Source organism: Phycodurus eques, chromosome 3 (assembly GCF_024500275.1).
Source record: "Phycodurus eques isolate BA_2022a chromosome 3, UOR_Pequ_1.1, whole genome shotgun sequence".
In the NCBI taxonomy this organism is placed as follows: Eukaryota; Metazoa; Chordata; class Actinopteri; order Syngnathiformes; family Syngnathidae; genus Phycodurus; species Phycodurus eques.
This window is the reverse complement of record NC_084527.1, coordinates 26,329,468-26,348,516: the sequence shown is the minus strand read 5'-3', so window position 1 is coordinate 26,348,516 and position 19,049 is coordinate 26,329,468. Positions and strand designations below refer to the sequence as shown.

Sequence of the window (19,049 nt, the reverse complement as noted above, 5' to 3'; positions counted from 1 at the left end):
GATCCTGCGAAAACATTTTAATACTGCTAGCCTGGCAGCTAACAGTAAATTTAAGATATTTTATTTTTTTTCTCGACGAGCAATCGACAATGAGAAATTCAACTGTTCGAACGCCAGCGTAAACGGCACTTTTTCCATCTGGGAAAAGTTGCAGACGTATTTTCTTTCAAGAGAGACGACAGCAGAATGACAGGTGAGTGACACCAGCTGATCTCAACAACCCGACGTAGGTGTGAAACGACTGGCACCGTATTAGTAAACATTATCCGTGAATTAAATGAATTAACATTTGCCTGTTTTTCTCTCTCCAGATGATGCCGTCCTACTGGATGTACCTGTCATTCAGCAGCTGTACCACTGGGACTGTGGTTTAGCCTGCTCCAGGATGGTACTCAAGTAAGCATTATATAATGGATATGTCATCATTTTGTGCCTGTAATTCTTTTTACACAAGTGGAAACGGAGTCCATGGTTTCTCCTCATCAAAAATCAGCTTTTAATTGGCCTTATACATTGTAAATATTGACGATATCAGATATACGTGGTGTGCAAAACATATATAGCAGGGTAAATTGGATGTCCCCTTGAGGAATTAAAATATTTATAATACATATACTGTGTGTGTGTGTGTGTGTGTGTGTGCGCCCGCGTGTGTGCGTGCGTGTGAGGTACACCTATGATGGAAAATTACAGGCCTCTCTCATCTTTTTAATTGGGAGAACTTGCACAATTGGTGGCTGAATAAAAACGTTTTGCCCCACTGTAAGTGCGTTGCTCCCAACATTGGCTATTATGAGTACATTTGAGCTTTTGTATGTCCGGGCTGGCAGGTACCTTCATCCCATTAGTGATGAGCAGTTTCAGAGAGCATGCTGGGACCTGAAAATGACGGAGAGTGTGTGGACTATTGACCTGGCCTACCTCATGTGCCATCTAGGAATCAAGCATTGCTTTTGCACACAGACACTAGGAGTTGATAAGGGCTTTAGGAATCAGGTACCTTTGCTCAGACAATATCAAATACAATTTGAAAAAAAAAATTACTTCACACATTCATCTGGCATGGTAATGTTTGTGCTCTCCTTTGCAGTCCTTTTATAAGAAGCATTTTGATACCGAAGAAGATCGTGTGAACGAGCTTTTCCTTAAAGCAGAGAACATAGGAGTGGTGGTGAAGAAATGGTAGGTACATCAAAATGTAAATGGGATTCATTTAAAGCGGCACAGTGGAGAAGTGTTTAATACATGCATGCAAATCAGTTGCCTTTAGGCGAAAATCATCGTTTTGAACTCAGACTAGGCCATTTACGTGAATTGTATAGATCCGATCAGTTTTTCCTGGGGGTTGGGGGGGTGTCACCGTCGCTGACGTCATAGGGTGTTTCATACTCCTGGAACGCTGGCAGCTAGATCCATTCCACACATTCACCGTCCACACATCGATGTAATTGTGAATATTACGCAGCAAACTAATATGGGAGTGCATTGGCCTGAGGTTCCGCCCGCCACAGGAGTTGACGAGACCAGAAAAAACACTTAGGCCGCTTCTGCTGTTAAGAAGTAATGGTACTTGTACTCCCTTACAATGATCTAAATGTCGCTTGGTACTTTTATTTATCAACTATTTTGTGCGCGAGACTGTGACTTGGACATCCGCATCGGGCGCTGTTTGCGCCAATCCAGTTTAAGGGCTAGTGACGTTAAAGGCTAGTTTACCAATCAAACGACACAAGAAAGTCAGATGACCTCACACAACGTCTTCTACTGGGCTTCCCGGACATAGGTATTAACACTAGATAAGCCTGTCCGGCTGATTGTCATGTCTACGTGGCGGCCATGTTGGGAAGGTCGTTGTTACCATGAAGACAGCGGCCTGCTGCGCTTGTTTACATTTAGATGAAGAAAAACAACAGCTTTCATGTATTGTAGTATTTGTCTGGCACTGTCTGCCCAAACGTGGATATTTCAGCTCGCTTATAACTTGAAAAAACACTGCGCAGATCAGTCAGTGTGGTATTTGTTGCACTGGTCTTTTGTATTTTCGCGTTGAGGTACTGCGGGTCATGGCCCTGGTTGCGGTCCCAGCGGAACCGCGAAGCACACGTAACATTGGCGACGAGCTGATCCGCGAGTATTTTTCATTAATTAGGAAATGCGCTTGCAATTATTTAATTAGTTCAATGATGTTAATGTTAAATTTATTAAGCGACAGAGCGATGATAAGGGATTATGTCACAACACAGAATGAACTAACTTCAAATTCAGAAATGGCCAATAAAAACAGAAAAATATTGTACTTAATATTTTCCTGGAGGATGCATTTGGGATTAGCCTTTGAAGTTGGTAATAGTGACAAATGAAGCGAAACAGACAGTAATTCTAGTCAATTATTTTCCAGAAGAGTGCCTAAAGAGGAGGATGCTATTCATGTGGCACAGCTTGAAGCAGGCATCAGGTGCAGTTGGAGATGGGCCTGGCTCAAGTTGGAGGCCAAAACAAAAAAGGAAAAAAGATGAGGCAAATTTAATTTTAACCTTAAATTTTTACATCAACTTGTGCTTGAGCGGTGTAAATGTTTGTCTGCGTGAAGAATTTTGTTTTTCTTGCTTTATTGGACTCTTCAGTCTTCCAGATTGATACATTTATGTTGAAATAATAAAAAAACATCTCTGCAGGGGGTTGGGGGATCCCCCTACACCACCCCACTTTTTTTTGGTCACCTTTTTCATGCCTTGGTGTTTGCATGTCTGTTAATATTTGAGATTGCATGTTTGAGAGATTACATGTTCTCACCTTGGTTGGGAGGGTTTTCTCTGGTTACTTTGATTAATGACTTTAAATTGTCCATAGGTGTGAATGTGAAGTGTAAATCGTTGCTTGTCTCTATGTCCCCTGCAATTGACTGGAGAACAGTCCAGGGGTAACCCTGCCTCACGCCCAAGGTCAGCTAGGATAGGCTTCAGCTCACCTCCAACCCAAAAAAGGCAGGCAGTTTAGAAAATGGATGTAGCCCATTCTCAGGCAATTGAATCAGTCACAACTGGATTGTTCTGATTGTCTTAAGGCCTCTTTATACTCCCGCGGCCGACAACGCCCGCATTGCATCATGTGACCGACGAATTGGCCCGTGCGGCCCCTCTGCGTAGCTTGACGCGCACACGGCAAAAATAGTTGCTGCGATCCTCTCTCGTGATTGGTCTGTTTTAGTCACATGTTGTGATGACATACTCGGTGTGCCCCTTGGTTCTTCATACCATCGGCGCCGCCGCCTTCTTGATCGATTTTTCAGCATAATTAAACGTATCATCTGGTCATCTAGGTCCATTTGTTCTAGCAGACACTGTTCCACGGTCGCCATTGTTGTTGCTTTGTTCCTTGTTACTGAAAGAAAAGTAAAAACGGCTACCGGAAATGGCAAAAGAAAATGCGGCGGAAACTCCACCCTGTGGCGTCCTCGCCAATACCAGCCGTAGCGGCACCCCCGACTGCGCGCATGAGTTGCGCTCGAGTATAAAGGCAAACTACGCGCGGGACAGCCGCAGTGACGTCAGCACGGTCGCCGTCCGCGCGAGTATAAAGAAGCCTTTTGGCCTAGCACACACGGATGAAGATCTGCCTCTTGGAACTCTTGCACTCTCAAGTGAAGTTAGGGCGTCAGATTCCATTTCCAAACGCACTCAAAAACAAACATATCCTACCCGATGTCGTCTCTTGTATAAGTGGCTTCACCAGACGGCAAGTATTTTCCAAAGCAAGTGATTTTGTTGATGACATCGCCATTCTGCAACACTCCCGCATCTGGTCCATACGGCAGCACTCTGGAAATATCGGTGCAACATATCCAGTAGTGTTTGTTCTTCGTTTTTGATAGATTAAATTTGATCACGCAAGATTACTGGAACAGAATCTTTAAGTGTGCTGTGTTCTGTATTGAGAATATCTGAGCACACGACACAGTATGACCAAAACTGTTAAATGCCCGATTTGTATTTTTATTATCTTCATGTGTGGCATCTGTAACAGATGAACAATCTTTTAAGATTTCAAAAATCTTTGTGTGTAACAGGCCAAATCGACAATTCTCAATTGTTGGTCTTCTGAGAGCTCTTTTGCGCTAGGCACGTTACACATCAGGCAATGCTTCTTGACAAAAGACAATTCTGACCTGGTATGGGGTTTCTCGTCACCAGAGCAGCATTAAGCCAAACCTCCAAGCTTGTGTCATTGATCGGACTCCGGATTGTCTCACACCTGACTCTGATGAGCTCTTGGCGAATCCGTAGCATAGAGGTTCCTTTGTCCTGTGAATGTTTACTTATTTTCAATAAAAATGTGAAAAGATATGATTGTTTGTGTGGTATTAGTTTAAGCAGACTTTGTAATTTAGATGAAGATCCATCCATCCATCCATTTTCTGTTCTTCTTTTCCTCACTAGGGTTGTCGGCATGCTGGAGCCTATCCCAGCTATCTTCAGGCGAGAGGCAGGGTACACCCTGAACTGGTCGCCAGCCAATCGCAGGGCACAAACAACCATTCACACTCACATTCACACCTTTGGGCAATTTAGAGTCTTCAATCAACCTACCGTGCATGTTTTTGGGATGTGGGAGGAAACCTTAGTACCCGGAGAAAACCCACACAGGCACGGGGAGAACAGGCGGGGCCGGCATTTGAAACCCGGTCCTCAGAACTGTGAGGCAGATGTGCTAACCAGTCGGCCACCGTGCCGCCTAGATGAAGATCAGACCACAGTTTATGACTATTTTATGCAGAAATTTAAGAAAGTTCAAAGGGTTCACATACTTTTTCCTCCCACTGTATCTACCACATACAATGCTGTCGTTTCATCTCTTCCAAAGAGACTCAAGAGCAAACACCAACACAGCCACTTTTGGCTTCCAGCTGCCTCCACAACTATTCATACAACAAAATGGAATAGTAACAAGTGTCAAACCACCCAAACGACTGTTGTTGGCAGGCAAAAGGCCTCTTTTTAATGCATCCTCGACTCTTGTTTTGCATCCCAAAAGAGTGATAGCATTTGTGGTTGGGGCATGCCTCTAACTTGGGGATAAATAGTTGGGCTTCCATACCAACACACAGGCGAGAGCTGTCCTATGTCTATGAACTGATGAACCCTACTCAGATGAGAGGGGAAAAGTCCAGTTGCAGTCAATTCAATGCCCTGAGAATGAAATGACCTGGATGATTGAGAATATTGAAAGTCATCTTATAGCTCGTCACACATAGCACTGAGGACTTTTGTACGCTTCTCCCCACAGCTCTGTGACCATTCAGGAAATCCAGTCTCATCTAGAAGAGAGCCATGTTGCTATCGTGCTCGTCAATGCTGTCATCTTGACGTGTGAACTTTGCTCTGCACCCGTCAAATACTGCTGTTTCCTCCCTGTGGGCCAGAAGTGTTTCTGCAGAAAACCAGAGTATCAGGGGCATTTTGTAGTGCTGTGTGGCTTCAACAGGTCAACTGGCTGCATCTTGTACAACAATCCTGCGTATTCTGACCGTGAGTAATACCATGTGGATTCATGGACAGCAATAATAATTATGTTGTAACATACAAATATTTCCATTGAATAGCTTCTGCGTATGTCAAAAAAAAACAAAAAAAACATTGGTAATTACCAATGCTGTTGCTTTAGAGCAGCTGTGGCTTAAACGTTACATTATGTGTGTGTGTGTGTGTGTCTCTGTGTGCGTGTGTGACTATAGGGGTCTGCTGCACCACCGTCAGTAACTTTGAGGAGGCTCGGCGGAGCTACGGGACGGATGAGGACATCCTCTTCATATTTAAAGGGAGCTGATAGACATTTTTGAAACATTTGGATTTCACTTCATATAATGCACTCCTGTTGATTAAATAGTGGACTTCTTCAGTGGGTCCATAACCCCTTCTACTCCACCACCCTCACTGGTGCTATTGAGTCCAGCCACTCAAGTGAAAGAGGCTTCCCATACCTATGTTCCTCTTTTCCAACCAACACCACTCAGCCTATTAAGGAATTAACTCAATAGGTGATGCTAAATTGTGTATAATTACGCTGTGTATTTTTTAAAAAGAGGAGCAGATCCATAACTATGAATATGCTATTAGAATTTTTGAATGTTAGGCTTTTCATGAACTTGAGAGGAGTGTTCAAATACAATAGATGAATTGTGGTAAATTCTGACCTTGATAGGAGTTTTCAGGAAGTGGTGTACATGTTATTCAGGTCTTATGATGTTTATCCATATCTTTGTGTGTTTCAAGTCAGTTCTACTTGTTTATTCATGGCCTCCTAACTCAACTTTGGCTCACATTTTGTTCATGATAATTGAAACAGGGAAATTAGTTGGGCTTTGAAAGTCTCAGGTAATTAAAATCTGCCTTACAAAGATTTTTTTTTTTAATGTTTTGATGGGTGCTGTCAGAGAGGTATTAGTTTAACAGTGTTTATTGTTAATTGTAGTTGCTGTTTTCAGTGGAGCATAACTGCGCTGCATCATAAAAAAGGTGGTTCTAACATTTTGCAATAACGTAAACTCAACATTAATTTATGATAATCACTGTAAAATAATTATTTTACAGCGCTTGCATAGGATGCCGATAGATAGATAGATACAGTGCTGTGAAAAAGTATTGGCGCCCTTAAATTCTTATATTTTTGCATAGTTTCCCCACTTTAAGATCATCAAACAAATGTAAATATCGGACAAATATAGCCCAAGTGAACATAAAATGATGTTTTTAAATGGTGATTTCATTTAAGGGGAAACAAATATATTCAAAGTTACCTGGCCCTGTGTGGAAAAGTAATGGCCCCCTAAACCTAATAACTGTTTGGGCAATTCTCAGCAGCAACAACTGAAATCAAGCATTTTCTATAACTGGCAATGTGCCTTTTACATCTCTGGAGATATTTTGGCCCACTCTTCCTTGCAGAATTATTTGAGTTCAGCAACAATGGAGAGTTTTCGAGCATGAACGGCCCTTTTAAGGTCATGCAACTAGATTCAATTCTGAACATTGACTAGGCCACTCCAAAACCTTCATTTTGTTTTTTAAGCCATACAGAAGTTGACTAGCTGGTGTATTTTGGATCATTATCCTGCTGTAGATCCCAAGAGCACTTCAGCTTGAGGCCATAAACTGATGGCTGAACATTGTCCTTCAGAAATGTCTGTTTAAGAGCAGAATTCATGGTTCCATCTATCACAGCAAGTTGTCCAGGTCCTGAAGGAGTAAAGCAGCCCAAAATGATCACACTACTACCGCCATGTCTGACTGTTGGTACGATGTTCTATTTCTGAAAAGATGTGCTACATTTACGCCAGACGTAACGAGACACACGCCTTCCAAAAAGCTCAACTTTCATCTCTTCAGTCCATATAATATTGGCCCAAAGTCTTGGGAATCATTCAGACGTTTGCTTGTTTTGTTGTTGTTGTTGTTGTCGTCGTTTCAAAAGTAAGACAAGCCTTTATGTTGTTTTTGGTCAACAGTGGTTTATGCCTCGGAACTCTGCCATGGCCATTTTTGCCCAGTCTCTTTCTTATTGTTGTGTCATAAACATTGACCTTAACGGAGGCAAGGGAGGCCTGCAGTTCTTTAGAGGTTGTCCTGAGTTCCTTTGTGGACTCTTGGATGAGTCATTGCTGTTCTCTTGGGGTAATCTTAGTAGGCCGGTCACTCCTGGGAAGGTTCACCACTCTTCCATGTTTTCTCCATGTGAGGATAATGGCTCTCCCTATGGTTTGCTGGAATCGTAAAGCCTTAGAAAATGGATTTTGTAACCCTTTCCAGACTGATAGTCAATTACTTTATTTCTCAACTGTTCTGGAATTTTTCTGGATCATGTCATTTTGTTGCATCTTTTTTAGACCTTTTGTCAGACTTGATTTTGTCTTGACAGATTCTGTTGATGAATTATTGATTTTAACAGGTCTGGAGGTAATCAGGCTTGTGTGGGATCTATTAAAATGAACCGAAAATGATATGATTAGCCACAATTAATTCATGATTTAACAAAGGGGGTAATATTTCACACAGGGCCAGGTAGCTGAATATATTTTCCTTAATAAATAAAATCACCATTTAAAGTACTGCATTTTAAGTTCACTTGGGTTATATTTGTTGATATTTACATCTGTTTGATTATCTTAAACATTAAATTAGGGGAAACTATGCAAAAAATATACAAGAATTTGAGAAGGGGGATAATACTTTTTCCACTGCTCTGTAGATAGATTATTAATCCTATGAGGGAATTAGTGGTGTACTTAATGAGGTGTCCAGTGAGTGTATATTATGAACCAATCTCAGATAAGACTATTCATACTGAAGGGAAATCGGATTCCATAAAATATTCCAAAGCAGAAGCTGCCTAAAGAAGAGCGTGCTTAAAGATCGTGAACTTTCCTGTCACTTTTTTGGGGTTGAGAAAAGCTTCTGTTTGTTGTCATGGAAACATGACATCTGGAGCATGTTTTGTTTGTGGGCTGAACAGGTGCTGTGTTCATTGTTGATGAGAGTGAACAATTTGCCATGCCATCTTTACTGGTTTCAAAAGTTAATGCACAATACTTCTCACAATTATAGTTTGAATTCAACAATCATACACTTCAGATTCTTTTGATCTTCAAGAGAACACAGAGGTCTGTTTGGATTTTTTAAATGCTGTAATTAAAGCATTTGAACCTTAAACCTCATTCTTGTAATTCTCATCTGCATGAATACTGCATAGCTCACATTTGCATTATAAAATGTAATTTTATTTTGTGAAGAGAAGATGCAAAAACGGGCTTTTCCAGTTCATCAATTAAATACTGACTGGCTGAACGTGTGTCATACTGTAGAGGAGTGATTCTCAACTGATGGGTCAGGACCTGGTTGCAAACAGTGAAATATTTCATGTGCATCAGATACAAGATATGTCTTTTAATTTGCAAAAATATATTTTGACGAGTCAGAAATACGCTGGTCTTCCTCAGTTTCTTAATGTCCTTTGAAAATGCTCATTACACATGCAAGAATGTGTAAAAACTAATGACGTTTTTCAACGCTGTTTCTTCTATGCTTGGTTTGACTCATTAACTTTATGACAATGGGAAAATGTGGGTGCTAAAGTGAGACCAGTTAAGAACTTCATCTGAAGAGGTTCAGTTTTTGCTTGTATCTATTCCTTCACTATTTGGGGCTTGAAGTCATGTCTGACAGCATTGGTAAGGTCCTCAGCATACTCAGGGTACCGCCCAGTTATCTACGGGAAAAAAAGAGATTTCGAAAGCATTTTGTATCATGATGGATCTACAGTGGCATTGACTTTGATTTACAGAAATGTGCAAATAACTTGTTGCTATACAACTACCTTCTATTGATTAAAAAAAATCTGAAATGTTGAATACAATAAAACAAGAAGCAAGTCATCCATGTGGAATTTGTTAACCTTGAAACTCCATTTGTCACTGATTTGGCGGTTCAGGTTGAGGTCCATTTCTACCACCAGTAGTCCATCATGAGTCCTGGAGAGCCCTGGGGTGCGACTTCCATCGGGGGCAGCCACATAACTGGATCCGTAGAAGTGGCCAAAGTCATGGTGAGCTGCAAACATCACCAAAGGCAATATATATATGCTGTGAATGTAGCTTACAGTGGGTACGGAAAGTTTTCAGACCCCCTTAAATTTTTCCCTCTTTGTTATATTGCAGCCAAATCCTTTAAGTTCATTTTTTTCCCTCATCAATGTATACACAGCACCCCATATTGACAAAAAAAAACTGAATTGTTGAAAGCTTTGCTGATTTATGAAAAAAGAAAAACTGAAATATCACACGGCCATAAGTATGCAGACCCTTTGCTGTGACACTCATATTTAACTCTGGTGATGTCCATTTCTTCTGATCATCCTTGAGATGGTTCTACACCTTCATTGGAGTCCAGCTGTGTTTGATTATACTGATTGCACTTGATTAGGAAAGCCACACACCTGTCTATATAAGACCTTACAGCTCACTAGTGCATGCCAGAGCAAATGAGAATCATGAGGTCAAAGGAACTGTCTGAAGAGCTCAGAGACAGAATTGTGGCAGGGCACAGATCTGGCCAAGGTTACAAAAAAATATTCTGCTGCACGTTAGGTTCCTAAGAGCACAGTGGCCTCCATAATCCTGAAATGGAAGACGTTTGGGATGATCAGAACCCTTCCTAGAGCTGGCCGTGCGGCCAAACTGAGCAATCGGGGGAGAAGAGCCTTTTGTGAGAGAGGTAAAGAACAACCCAAAGACCACTGTGGCTGAGCTCCAGAGATGCAGTCGGGAGATAGGAGAACATTCTAGAAAGTCAACCATCACTGCTGCCCTCCACCGGTCGTGGCTTTATGGCGGAGTGACCCGACGTAAACCTCTCCTCAGTGCAAGACACATGAAAGCCTGCATGGAGTTTGCCAAATAAACACCTGAAGGAGAAATAAGATTCTCTGGTCTGATGAGACCAAGATAGAAATGTTTGGCCTTTATTCTAACCGGTATGTGTGGAGAAAACCAGGCACTGCTCATCACCAGTGCAATACAGTCCCAACAGTGAAGCATGGTGGTGGTAACATCATGCTGTGGGGGTGTTTTTCAGCTGCAGGGATAGGACGACTGATTTCAATCGAAGAAAAGATGAATGTGGCCATGCACAGGGTTATCCTGGAGGAAAGACTTGTCCAGAGTGCTCAGAACCTCAGACTGGGCCGAAGGTTCACCTTCCAACAAGACAATGACCCTAAGCACACAGCTAAAATACCGAAGGAGTGGCTTCAGAACAACTCCGTGACTGTTTTTGAATGGCCCAGCCAGACCCCTGACTTAAACCCAATTGAGCATCTCTGGAAAGACCTGAAAATGGCTGTCCACCAACGTTCACCATCCAACCTGACAGAACTGGAGAGGATCTGCAAGGAGGAATTGCAGAGGATCCCCAAATCCAGGTGTGAAAAACTTGTTGCATCATTCCCAAAAAGACTAATGGCTGTATTAGCTCAAAAGGGTGCTTCTACTCAATACTGAGCAAAGGGTCTGAATACTTATGGCTGTGTGATATTTCAGTTTTTCATTTTTAATACATCTGCAAACGTTTCAACAATTCCGTTTTTTTCCCCTGTCAATATGGGCTGCTGTGTGTACATTGATGAGGGGAAAAATGAACTTAAATGATTTTAGCAAATGGGTGCAATATAAAAGAAGAGTCTGACTACTTTCCGTACCCACTGGATTTGTTTACATGACAGTGTATTTCACTAAAGTCATAAAATTTGCTACCATGATACGAGACGTGACACTCACTCAGTCAAGTCAAAATCAGAATGATCTTTATTGTCATTGTACATCCATAGTACTGTATACGCAGAAATAACACAACTGTGTCGTCTGCTTTCTGGCCACAGACTAAGTATAGAAAAGGACTGAAATAAACATCACACTTAAACCGTCAAAGAATATTGTGTATAAATATACAGTATACATGAAAGTGAGTCAGTAAATCTTCTAATCCAGTGCTCAAACTCTCACTAATGGTCTATGTATCCTTTTATTGACCAATGAAATGAATCCCATTCAAATGACCTCAGGATTATATTTCTACATTCAGTAACATTGAGGATAAATAGAATTTGAATTTCTGTATTAAGTTGAAAATGTAATACTGACACTAAATGCTTTGAGTAATGGTTACGACCCTACCTTTTTGTCCATCACCAGATGTAAATTCACTTTTGAAATGCTCCTGCAGGAAATAAAAGGCATATGTTATTGATGTAGACCAGATGTTCTCACTACAAAACAGCAATGTGAAACAAATCATATCCAATACAAAATAACAATTTTCAAATGCAGGTGACTCGAACTTACTGTCCCAACTCGATTTATTGCACAGGTGAAACAGTGGTTCGCTATGGCTGCATTCCTGGCCTCTATAGGCCACATAGGCTCACTAGAGAAAGAATATACAATAATATTACAGACAGCGCAGTGATGGCATCCAGCAGCCTACCGAAAGCAGAGGGCACCACTATTGTCATTATTAAGTCATATACAGTACACAACAAGCATTGTATATGGGTTTTAATCGGCAACGCTAAATGGTAAGCTGGCTGTGTATGTAGCAGCTGTGTGGCTGTGACCTTGTCAAAGGAGCAAGACGCTGCGTACACCCAGTTGATCATTAAACGAGACACTTCATGCTTCTTTTTTCCCCCCCCATAATTTGTCTATATCATAATAAAAATAATGTGAAAACAAATTCCCACTTTGGAACTATTAGAAATTAGAATGTAGTTGTTGTTTTTGATACGTGGTATTAGTATTATAATGTTGTTATTAGGAATAGAAACATTCTCTTCTTCAGTCAAGGGTTCCACCAGTGCCTACCTTAGGGCACCAACAGTAGCAGAAGGGTTAAAGATGATCTCAGCTCCATTCATACTGTACATGAACCAGTTAAGGGGGTGATGGCGTCCATAGCAGATATTGACGGCTATCTTCCCAAATTGTGTCTGGAATACTGTGTGGCCAGTGTCACCTTCCATATAATATGTCGACTGAGAGCAAAGCAAAAAGACCGTTTCGGTAAAAATCGACAGCGGGTCAGGGAATCGAAAAGAAAAGACAAGTTGACCTCGTTAAAGTCTCCAATTCTGGGAATATGATTCTTCCTGCTCTTCCCCAGCACATTTCCAGAGTTGGAGATCACCACTGCCGTGTTCCACAGACTGTCGTGCATCTCGTCCCGCTCCAAAATTGGAGAGATAATCACCATATTGTACTTTTTGGCCAACTAGAGGGAGAATCACAATATCATTCATTATGCTTGTGTACTAAACCAAAGCACATCTTCTTATTACATTAAATGGACAAAAGTATTAGAGCACCAGGCCATTTTGGAGTTTGTGAATGTGTGGGAGTTTTTTTTTTTGTTTTTTTTTTTCCATAGGGTGTCTGCCCCGCAATAACTATTCAATTTGGATGGGAGGATAGAATTATGATTTGCAGAAAATAAACGTGTCTAGCAGCATCAGAAGTCTCAATACTTCTGCCCATATATGTAAGATCTCTGTTCGGTCACCTCCTGGCAGAAGCGTGTGGTATTTCCATTCTCGGCAGACTCTGCAAATTCCGTCCACGGTTCTTTCTCACGGGTGCAGAACGCAAACGGCATGGCTGCATTCAGCAAACGCAGGTCAGTCACAAATGTTTTCTTCTATTTAAAAAAATATATATTAAAAAATCACGGTCACACTTACTCCACGTTTCCTGAAAGCAGATAATGTTCACGCCACACATGGCCGCTCCTTCCACTATTTGACCGACCCGGTTGTGCAGAGCATTGACCTGTTGGGAGAGGACCGGTGTTTGTATGAATTCAGTGAAATGCGTGTTCCGGTTCTTGCCATCAGCTCCCTGACCTGGTCCATGATGGGTGCGTCTGTGGGAAGAACAATGTGATGCTGCACAAGTCCCACTCGGATCCTTCTGGGCAGCCTCAGCTGTTCCTCCGTGGCCTGAAAGCTGTAGCCTTTCAGTTCAAAGTCACCGTGCCGTGCAGCCTCCACAGCACCTGATGGGAGGTCCAGCATCCTATATGTAGATGACATTCCACATTGGAAATTCACAATGCTACTGGAACATATGAAAACTCTTTAGGCCAACAGAAAACTGCATTATTTCAGTGCTTGTATTGATATGTGATAGGAATGTGTGTACATCATTCCGACTTTGTTGTAAACGTGTTAGTTATTTATATGCTGTAGGCTAATTAAATCCGCTGATGTGTTGTAAGGCGGCACGGTGGGCGACTGGTTAGCACACCTGCCTCACGGTTCTAAGGTTCAAATCCCAGCCCTGCCTGTGTAGAGTTTGCATGTTCTCCCCGTGACTGGGTGAGTTTTCTCCGGCCACTCCGGTTTCCTCCCACATCCCAAAAACATGCATGGTAGGTTAATTGACGACTCTAAATTGCCTGTAGGTGTGAGTGTGGATGGTTGTTTTTTTTATATATGTGCCCTGCGATTGGCTGGCGACCAGTTCGGGGTGCACCCCACCTCTTGCCGAAAGATAGCTGGGATAGGCTTCAGCACGCCCGCCACCCAAGTGGTACAGACAATGGATGGATGGATGGATATGTTGTAATTGAGGGTGCAACAGATTTGTTATGTGCACTAATTGACTTTAAAGTGCTGGCTCGTATCATTGTGTGTTCCAGATTAGAAAAGACACCTTCAAAGCTAATCGGGGGGGGGGGGGGGGGGGGGAGAAACCCTGATAGGTTGCTTACAATTTTATTATGACTGATATTCACCTAATATGTTACCACAGCTTTTATGAGATTTAAAGACATTTTAAGCACGCAGTAGCTGCTACCATGGTCAAATGCATCCTTCATAGTGTGCATACAGTAATTCCATACAAGCATTGAGGCAACTTTGCTGTTGAGTCAGAAATATCGTTTGCCGCACCACGAGGAGGCTACGCTGTGTAGAATTGTCCTGTTTGCCTTGCGCAAAGCAAGCTGTTTCGACTAGTGCAAAAGGGGCAAAGATCACACTGCTGCACAATGATCAAACTGAGCAAAGTCCACTTCACTCATCTGAATAAAGAATTGACCGCGAGCAGAAGAGGCCGAAAGAATGTGAAAGAAGAAAGTGAGAGCAGCAAACTATTTCAACTCACTTGGTGTCCTTGCCAAATAAGATGCGTTTGACCTCTTTCAGCTCAGCTTTTGGAATGTACGTCTCCAGAGTTGTCTCCAGCGATTCAAACTGGCCTTCAGACATTTTGGCAGCTTTTCAGGATTCAGCCCAGCAAACTGCGTCTGTTTCCACCTGTTTTTGCATCATCGACAGCTCTGCGTCACACTGACACACCTCCTCACTGCTGTTTGCTAACGTTTGTTATTAACTGACTTGGAAACGATGTTTCTCATGTGCAAGTATGATGACTAGTTTCACCAAGAGCAGCATGAGAGATTCCGACTTTTTCTTCTGTATGCTTTGCGATCTAAATGATTCAACTCCCTTTGGGCGTTTGGACAGAAATGACAAATTTTAAGCTGTTTGTAATAGATAAACTGAACCAAATATTCAGCCTTTAATGACGATCACAAAATGATTCCGCTTCCCTCTGTGACATGCACACTTCTTTACTGGCCCAGAATGGTGTCGAGGGAAACATGTTAACCCTGAAGTACACAAGAGACAGGACAAACGCATTGAAAATCATGAGAGATACAATTTAATAAAAGGCGAAAAAAAGCATGCAAGGAGACAATTGAAATACACCCGATGGCTATGAAATGTCTGCCATCTTTTTTGTCACCCAAAGTCGGAAAATGGATGATGAATATCACAGATTAGTGTGCAATGATTTAAAGGTACTGTGGTATAAACTGATCGACTTCACTCTCTCACATGTAATTTATTGATATGCCAATATAGTGTTTTAACTTGTTGTACGTATTTCTTACGTGGTATTTACTCTTCCCTTTGACAATGAATAGCTGACCTGAGCAGGGAGCCGCAATAAGAGCACAGGTGCGAGTGGTTGCTTGTCTGTATGTGCCCTGCGATTGAACGGAAATCAGGAGGGGCGTACCCGGCCGGCCTCAGCCTATGACCCTCAACAGATTAAGAGGTTCAAATGAGCGGATGGATGGAGGGCACTGCTCATGGTTGACAGACATTTTGGCTCCAGCCGTGGCGGGCCAGACCCTTCCTGCGTATGCGCCCTCTGACCTTCTCGTCTCGCTCTTGGCCAGGGTTGCACACTTTCCTCAGGAGCTCTGCAGCAGAATGATTTGCAAAGCCAGTACGACAACTTCACTTGTCAATCAGATTTTTCCTTCGGATAAGCATTTTTGATCACTTGCTAGGTTAAGTCACCTTTTAATTCTGGATGTCTCTGGCTGACATTGTGTACGAGGGAAATATACTTCTGGCCTCCATTGTTATCGCTTCCTAAAGAAAAATACATGTAGATATGCATGATGTTATTATCTTGTTATATGCTCCAAAATCAATGTACAGATAAGAGAAGAAGACTCATTTTTGTTAATAATTTCAGATTGATCATAATTTGACAATGTTTATTATTACAGGTGCAGAGATGTTGCTTATTTTATCTTTCATAGCGTCACTGTACATGCAGGGGCAAAATCAGCTCCCAGTATGATGCAGTGCAGTTCTCCACCACTCAAAACTGCAACCACTCATAATCAATAAACATTGTCAAAAATATTGATACATCATCTTTTCATCTCTACTTATAATGCTGCTGACTATTCTTGCTGCTGCTTATATTCACTTCTATTTAAGCTGTGTCTCGCATGTCACTATTTATTAATTGCAGTTTCCCATTCACATCCACATAGACTGCAGTATTTATTATTGGTGTAAAGTTGCCACAGTTGCTTCTGCTCTCCACTTTGTTGCTGTAAAACCTGCATGTCGCCATTGCAGGACCAATATAGGCGTATTCTATTCTGTTCTATTCCGGCTGGGGGAAATCACTTGATTTCACCGCCTGATCGGAGTCTGACACCGATTTCAACTTAAGTCGCCAAATACGGTCCCTTATTCTTCTATGTGTGATGTCATTTAGTTTCTCTTCAGAGTGGAAGAGGAGGACTCACGACAAACTTGTAGGAGGACATAGTGCTGCCTCTCTGCCAGCAAGCTGCTGGCCAGATCCACACTGAACTGCTTGGTTTCTAAGTTCATTACTGTCCCGTTGCAGTTCATTAGGTCCACACAGTCTGTAAGATACAACAGTGTCTTGTTCGGATGCATACTTTTCAAATCCAACCGTCAACGTTAGATAAGTTGTGATATAAAAAAAAAAAAAAAAAGCTTCCTATGCTTCCTGTAATGTTGCTTTTCACATTTCACATCATGTCATGCAATATTTATTAAAAAGAGTTAAACATCACTAATATATCAGGACCAAGTGTTCCTTTTTCTTCTCTGTCCTTGTTGAGAAGGCCCAGTACTGGTTGGGCCATCAAGCATTTTCTGTAGCTGCCAATGAGTCTTTCACATCTCCGTGGAGATATTTTGGCCCACTCTTCCTTGCAGAATTATTAGAATTCAGCAACAATGGAGGTTTTTCGAGCATGAACGGCCTTTTTGAGGTCATGCAAGTGCATTTCCATACGATTCAAGTCCAGACTTTGACAAGGCAAAGTCGCCTTGGAACTCTGCCATGGATGCCATTTTTGCCCAGTCTCTTGCTTATTGTTGTGTCATGAACACGGAAGAACAACCCTCACTTTAACTGAGGCAAAGGAGGCCTGCACTTCTTTAGATGTTCTCCAGGGTTCCTTTATGACCTCCTGGATGAGTCATTGCTGTTCTCTTGGGGTAATCTTTGGAGGCCGGCTTTGATTAGCCACAGTTAATTCATGATTTTAAAAGGGGCGGGGCGGGGGGGGGGTTACGTTTTCCACACAGGGCCAGGTAGCTTTGAATAGTTGTTTTTTTGTGTGTTTTTTTTACGTAATAAATTAAAGCGGCATTTGAAAACAGCATTTTATGTTTACCCGGGTTATATCGTTGTCTGATATTTACATTTGGTTGACGATCTTAAACATTAAAGTGGGGAAACTATGCAATTTCAGAAGGGGGGCAATACTTTTTCATGACACCGTATTTGCCTTTTACTCATTGGTAAGGTTAAAAGAGAAATCAAGTGGGTCAGTGCTTTTACAAATGACTCATGGATTTGAACTGCAAGAAGAAAAAAAAAGTCACAAAACTTATTCGAGCCTTGGTTAATACCTTTCAAGTCCACACCACAACGCTCCTTTAAATTGTGGACAAAGTGTATCAGTTTGCAGTTGATGTTAAACATTTCCGTTCTGCTTTCTGTCAAGAAAAGTCAGTATAAAAAGTATAATTGACACACACATTAATGATGTGAGATCATGTGGTTCAAGCATTATTTAAAACATGTACAGTATATCAAATAAAACACTCGCACAACTAAATACAGTCGGCAAAAGTAAGTGCAATATGAATATTTCAAACCTCCAAACAGGACGGTGACAAACATTTCTCCTTCTGATACAAAGTTTGTTTTCCCCCCGTTGTTCAGAGTCCAGAGAGTCACCAACACGGAGGCTGTTAAATCGGTTTTGTGCTCTACACAAAGACTCAGCTTGCAGGGAGACACAGTATGAATGAGATGCAGAGATGACACACACACACACACACATACAATTGCATTCCTGTAAAATCCAGATACTGTTAAACGCATGAAAAGGGGGACCACTGTGGCTGGTCTCCATGGATTTTCGACACACAGAAATAAAGACACTCTTGTCTCTGAAAAGGTTTTTTATATTGTGGCTTGCCAAAGAATTCTGTACAAAAAAACTGGAATGTTGTTAAAAACATTTTATATATATTTCTCTTACACATTGATTGAGTTAAAAAAAAATACTTTGCGAAACATCCACCCATCCATCCATCCATCCATCCATTTTCTTCTGCTCATCCAAGGTCGGGTCGCAGGGCCAGTAGCTTTAGCAGGGACGCCCAGACTTCCCTCTCCCCAGCCACTTCCTACAGCTCTTGCGAGGGGATCCCGAGGCGTTCCCAGGCCAGCCGGGAGTGTCCCGGGTCGTCCCCTGGGTCTCCTCCCGGTGGGACGTGCCTGGAACACCTCACCAGGGAGGCGTCTGAATCAGATGCCCCAGCCTCCTCATCTGGCTCCTCTCGGTGTGAAGGAGCAGCGGCTCTAAGGGAGAGCCGGATACCCTGTGGAGGAAACTAATTTCGGCCGCTTGTATCCGGGATCTTGTTCTTTCAGGCACGACCCACAGCTCACATAGGTGAGGGTAGGAACGTAGATCGGCCGGTAAATCGAGAGCTTCGCCTTGCGGCTTAGCTCCTTCTTTACCACAACGGACCGATACAAAGTCTGCATCACTGCAGACGGTGCACCGATCCGCCTGTCGATCTCCCGAAGCACCACCCACAGGACTCCCAGAGGGACATGGTCAAAAACGCCTTCTCCAAGT

The 19,049-nt window shown here is 42.2% G+C and overlaps 3 protein-coding genes across 6 annotated transcripts; 1 reads left to right on the top strand and 2 right to left on the bottom strand.

The window, feature by feature from the left end:
• gucd1 (guanylyl cyclase domain containing 1) lies at positions 1-8,837 on the top strand. 2 transcript variants are annotated; one of them, XM_061672906.1, is made up of 6 exons: positions 1-193; positions 312-396; positions 831-996; positions 1,091-1,182; positions 5,284-5,525; positions 5,732-8,837. In XM_061672906.1, the coding sequence occupies exons 1-6, from the start codon at positions 187-189 to the stop codon at positions 5,821-5,823; spliced, it is 684 nt and encodes a 227-aa protein (XP_061528890.1). In that variant the 5' UTR covers positions 1-186; the 3' UTR covers positions 5,824-8,837. The 2 variants fall into 2 exon arrangements, with proteins under 2 accessions (XP_061528890.1, XP_061528889.1); XM_061672905.1 differs by lacking the exon at positions 5,732-8,837 and having other exon boundaries at positions 4,437-5,377.
• A 132-nt stretch (positions 8,838-8,969) lies between these two features.
• upb1 (ureidopropionase, beta) lies at positions 8,970-14,808 on the bottom strand. Its single transcript, XM_061672904.1, has 10 exons — positions 14,705-14,808; positions 13,441-13,612; positions 13,279-13,366; positions 13,101-13,195; positions 12,654-12,812; positions 12,407-12,576; positions 11,888-11,969; positions 11,720-11,762; positions 9,445-9,599; positions 8,970-9,258 (listed from the first exon to the last, which is right to left on the bottom strand). Exons 1-10 carry the CDS (start codon positions 14,806-14,808, stop codon positions 9,175-9,177), a joined length of 1,152 nt encoding a protein of 383 aa, XP_061528888.1. The 3' UTR covers positions 8,970-9,174.
• Positions 14,804-18,940, bottom strand: LOC133400361 (uncharacterized protein C22orf15). Of its 3 annotated transcripts, XR_009768339.1 has the most exons (6): positions 18,055-18,940; positions 17,806-17,892; positions 16,662-16,784; positions 15,913-15,987; positions 15,626-15,812; positions 14,804-14,856 (listed from the first exon to the last, which is right to left on the bottom strand). XR_009768339.1 is itself a non-coding variant. In XM_061672907.1 (5 exons), the coding sequence occupies exons 1-5, from the start codon at positions 18,281-18,283 to the stop codon at positions 15,697-15,699; spliced, it is 630 nt and encodes a 209-aa protein (XP_061528891.1). In that variant the 5' UTR covers positions 18,284-18,940; the 3' UTR covers positions 15,316-15,696. The 3 variants fall into 3 exon arrangements, 2 of the variants coding, with proteins under 2 accessions (XP_061528891.1, XP_061528892.1); XM_061672907.1 differs by lacking the exon at positions 14,804-14,856 and having other exon boundaries at positions 15,316-15,812; XM_061672908.1 differs by lacking the exon at positions 14,804-14,856 and having other exon boundaries at positions 15,316-15,812; positions 17,806-18,940.
• Positions 18,941-19,049: the final 109 nt, after the last annotated feature.

What these genes read in the sequence shown, in the direction of transcription:
- upb1 (XM_061672904.1), bottom strand. Translation starts at nt 14,808, where the DNA reads ATGTCTGAAGGCCAGTTTGAATCGCTGGAGACAACTCTGGAGACGTAC. An exon ending in TTATTTGGCAAGGACACCAA is followed by an intron (nt 13,613 to 14,704) that starts GTGAGTTGAAAT and finishes ATCTACATATAG; the next exon opens with GATGCTGGACCTCCCATCAG. An exon ending in ACGCACCCATCATGGACCAG is followed by an intron (nt 13,367 to 13,440) that starts GTCAGGGAGCTG and finishes CTCTCCCAACAG; the next exon opens with GTCAATGCTCTGCACAACCG.
- LOC133400361 (XM_061672907.1), bottom strand. Translation starts at nt 18,283, where the DNA reads ATGCGTTTAACAGTATCTGGATTTTACAGGAATGCAATTGTATGTGTG. An exon ending in TTGTGGTGTGGACTTGAAAG is followed by an intron (nt 16,785 to 17,805) that starts GTATTAACCAAG and finishes TGTATCTTACAG; the next exon opens with ACTGTGTGGACCTAATGAAC. An exon ending in TGTCCTCCTACAAGTTTGTC is followed by an intron (nt 15,988 to 16,661) that starts GTGAGTCCTCCT and finishes ATTTTTCTTTAG; the next exon opens with GAAGCGATAACAATGGAGGC.
- gucd1 (XM_061672905.1), top strand. An exon ending in TGCTCCAGGATGGTACTCAA is followed by an intron (nt 397 to 830) that starts GTAAGCATTATA and finishes CCGGGCTGGCAG; the next exon opens with GTACCTTCATCCCATTAGTG. An exon ending in GGAGTGGTGGTGAAGAAATG is followed by an intron (nt 1,183 to 4,436) that starts GTAGGTACATCA and finishes TTTCCTCACTAG; the next exon opens with GGTTGTCGGCATGCTGGAGC.